General features: G+C 62.2%; 1 protein-coding gene across 1 annotated transcript in view; it reads left to right on the top strand.

Annotated features, from left to right (window-relative positions):
* NOTUM (notum pectinacetylesterase homolog (Drosophila)) overlaps nucleotides 1-3173 on the top strand; it is an 18227-nt gene that overhangs the window by 10240 nt on the left and 4814 nt on the right. The window contains exons 3-6 of the mRNA XM_011969296.1: nucleotides 759-817; nucleotides 1220-1322; nucleotides 2057-2248; nucleotides 2381-2481. Coding sequence (XP_011824686.1) covers nucleotides 759-817; nucleotides 1220-1322; nucleotides 2057-2248; nucleotides 2381-2481 — 455 coding nt within the window. The remainder of the gene's footprint in view (nucleotides 1-758; nucleotides 818-1219; nucleotides 1323-2056; nucleotides 2249-2380; nucleotides 2482-3173) is intronic.

Here is a 3173-nt window from a genome sequence, read left to right as displayed (position 1 = left end):
TCCTGGGGGTCTTTCTTGGGGGGAGTTCTATTCTGGGATGATCCTTCCTTGCTGGGGGGTCCTGTCCTCGGTTAGCCCTTCCTGGGGGGTCCTGTCCTGGGATGGTCCTTCCTGGGGGGGAGTCCTGTCCTGGGTTGGCCCTTCCTGGAAGGGTCCAGTCCTGGATTGGTCCTTTCTGGGGGATGGGTTCTATCCTGGGGGTCTTTCTTGTGAGGGCTCTATTCTGGGATGGTCCTTCCTTGCTGGGGGGTCCTGTCCTGGGTTGGTCCTTCCTGGGGGGGGGTCCTATCCTGGGCTGGCCCTTCCTGGGGCGTGGGTTCTATCCTGAGTTGGTCCTTCCTGGGGGGCTCTTGTCCTAGGATGGTCCTTCCTCAGCGGAGTCCTGTCCTGGGATGGTCCTTCCTGGGGGGTCCTGTCCCGGGTTGGCCCTTCCTGGGGGGGTCCTGTCCCGGGTTGACCCTTTCTGGGGGGGTTCTGTCCCGGGTTGGCCTTTCCTGGGGGGTCCTGTCCTGGGATGGTCCTTCCTCAGGGGGGTCCTGTCCTGGGTCCTGGCGGAGGGGTTCTGTCCTGGGTTGGCCCTTCCGGGGGGGGTCCTGTCCTGGGTTGGCCCTTCCTGGGGGGGTCCTGTCCTGGGTTGGCCCTTCCTGGGGGGGGTCCTGTCCTGGTCAGTCTTTTCTGGGGGTCCTGTCCTGGGGGTCCTTTCTGGAGGCTGCCGGGCAGCAGGCTCTGTGACAGGCTCACTCTGTTCTGTGTTGCAGCTTCATCCCCTACTGCTCCAGTGATGTTTGGAGTGGGGCTTCATCCAAGTCTGAGAAGAGTGAGTCCCCGACCTTCCCAGGGCACAGCAGGGCAGGGACAAGGCAGGACAGCAGGGCAGGGACGAGGCGGGACGGGGTGATTCTGGGGAAAAGCTGACTCTCAGCCTTGTCTCACTTTCAAAGCCCTTGACAGTATGTCCCAGGGTGCCTGACCCACGCATTCACTGCTCGCTTGTCCACGACTGTAAGGGGTCCTTATTTCTGAATATTCCCTGGGGAGGAGGCCCCAGCATGGCCTGGTGCACCCACCTTCCTCCAGTCTACCCCAGCCCCTGACGCCACCTCAGAAGATTCCCCCTAGCCCCCCAGCAGGGCAAGAACTCCTCTGCCAGCCATTCTGGGGTAGGAGGTGGTTCTCTCTGCCCAGGCCCCTACCTGAGGCCACCCCGTCCCTCTTGCAGACGAGTATGCCTTCATGGGCGCCCTCATCATCCAGGAGGTGGTGCGGGAGCTTCTGGGCAGAGGGCTGAGCGGGGCCAAGGTGCTGCTGCTGGCCGGGAGCAGGTGGGCAGGGCGGGCAGGGGCTGGAGGTGAGGGGCGAGGACGGTGTGCAGGGTGCATAGGAGGGGTGTGGGGTGGGGGTGTATGGGAGGCGAGGAGGGGGTGGAGTCTGTGCATATCTTGGCAGGTGGCTGGGAGGGTGAGAGGCTGGAGCTGGGAGAACCCACATCACCGGGGACGTCTCTGAGGCCTGGCTTCAGAGTGCTGGGTAACCGGACGCTGTCTAGAGGATGTTTCTGGACCCCATGGTTGTTGGATATAGCGGAAGGTTCGGGCCGCAGGGACCTAGGTCGTTGGTTAGAGGTTGGCCATGGTGTAACACCCCTTCTCCAGGGCCCGGTAGGTGAGGATCACCCCTGTGGGTCCCTGTATCCCAGCAGGCATGCAGGAGACCCAGGGGACATATGGGGAACAGATGAAGGGGCCTGAGGCCATGTAGTTTATCTTCATTTTCAGATAAGGAAACTGAGTTAAAGAGACAGAGAGAGGAAAGGGAGGAGAGAGGGGAGAGCCTGGCTGTGTCAAGAACATGTGACCTGCCAGCCTCAGCCCTGGACTGTTCTGGAGGGGACAACCATGGGTCTTGCACATGAACAGAGAATGCAAAATGCATCCGCAGTTCAGAACGCATCAGGACTCCTGCCCACCTTGGGGCAGGGGCTGACGCTGAGCAGACTCGGGGGGGAGGTGAGTGCCTCTCCCCAGCCACCTGGCCTCACATCTGGCCCTCCTTGCAGTGCGGGGGGCACCGGGGTGCTGCTGAATGTGGACCGTGTGGCTGAGCAGCTGGAGGAGCTGGGCTACCCCGCCATCCAGGTGCGAGGCCTGGCTGACTCCGGCTGGTTCCTGGACAACAAGCAGTATCGCCACACAGACTGCGTCGACACCATCACGTGTGCGCCCACAGAGGCCATCCGCCGTGGCATCAGGTGCGCCAGTGGGGAGGGCCCATTCCTGCGCTGCAGCTCTGCCCCAAAAGGGCCTGGGTGGAGTGGCATCTGTGGGCGGGGAGCTCCGGGGGACGAGGCCCACAGCAGCCTAACCTGTGTTTGTGGCTCCAGGTACTGGAACGGGGTCGTCCCGGAGCGCTGCCGACGCCAGTTCCAGGAGGGCGAGGAGTGGAACTGCTTCTTTGGCTACAAGATCTACCCGACGCTGCGCTGTGAGTGGGCGGCCGAGCGGAGCACACAGGGCAGCAGTGGGGTGGCCACACTTCCTTGCTTCTGAAAATCCAGCGTGGACTCCAGTCTCTCAGGCTGGGCTTAGAAACCACTGCCCTGGTCCAGGGAGGAGGCCGGCTGTGTGCCAGGGGGACCAGTCGCTGCAGCGTGCCTGGGACTTGCCTGCCCTCAGCACTGACACCCCCCAGTCCCAGGCAAAGTGGGGCAGGTGGTCACCCTGTCTATACCGGGGGCTAGGGATGTGCTTTCGAGCTCGTCTCCATGCTGCCCCTCCCTGCTGCAGGACCCCGGGCCGGTTCCTCCCCAGTCCCACACTCTGAGGAATGGTGAGGTTATGTGCAAGGGCATCATCACCAAATTTCGGTGGAAGTGGAGTGGCTGAGAACCAGGCCAAGGTCATGGAGGAGTTAACAAGAGCCCTTCCTCAAGGAAACGCAGTTTATGTAGTTAGTTAATTATGAACCTATGGATTATAAAAAGGCTGGTTTGAAAGAAGGAAGCCACATTCTGTGGGGGCTTATGACTGATACCCCTGGGGAGAGTTGGGCCAAGGCTAGCTGGCCTGTGAGCCTCAGCGGCACTGCAGGCGGCCGGGGGGGTGCTGAGCTCTGAGCCTGGGGTCAGGGGCAGCAGCAGGGACCTGGGAGTGCTGAGCTCTGAGCCTGGGGTGAGC

Source organism: Mandrillus leucophaeus, unplaced genomic scaffold (assembly GCF_000951045.1).
Source record: "Mandrillus leucophaeus isolate KB7577 unplaced genomic scaffold, Mleu.le_1.0 Scaffold1, whole genome shotgun sequence".
In the NCBI taxonomy this organism is placed as follows: Eukaryota; Metazoa; Chordata; class Mammalia; order Primates; family Cercopithecidae; genus Mandrillus; species Mandrillus leucophaeus.
The sequence above is the reverse complement of the archived record's forward strand: the minus strand, read 5'-3'. Positions and strand labels throughout refer to the sequence as shown.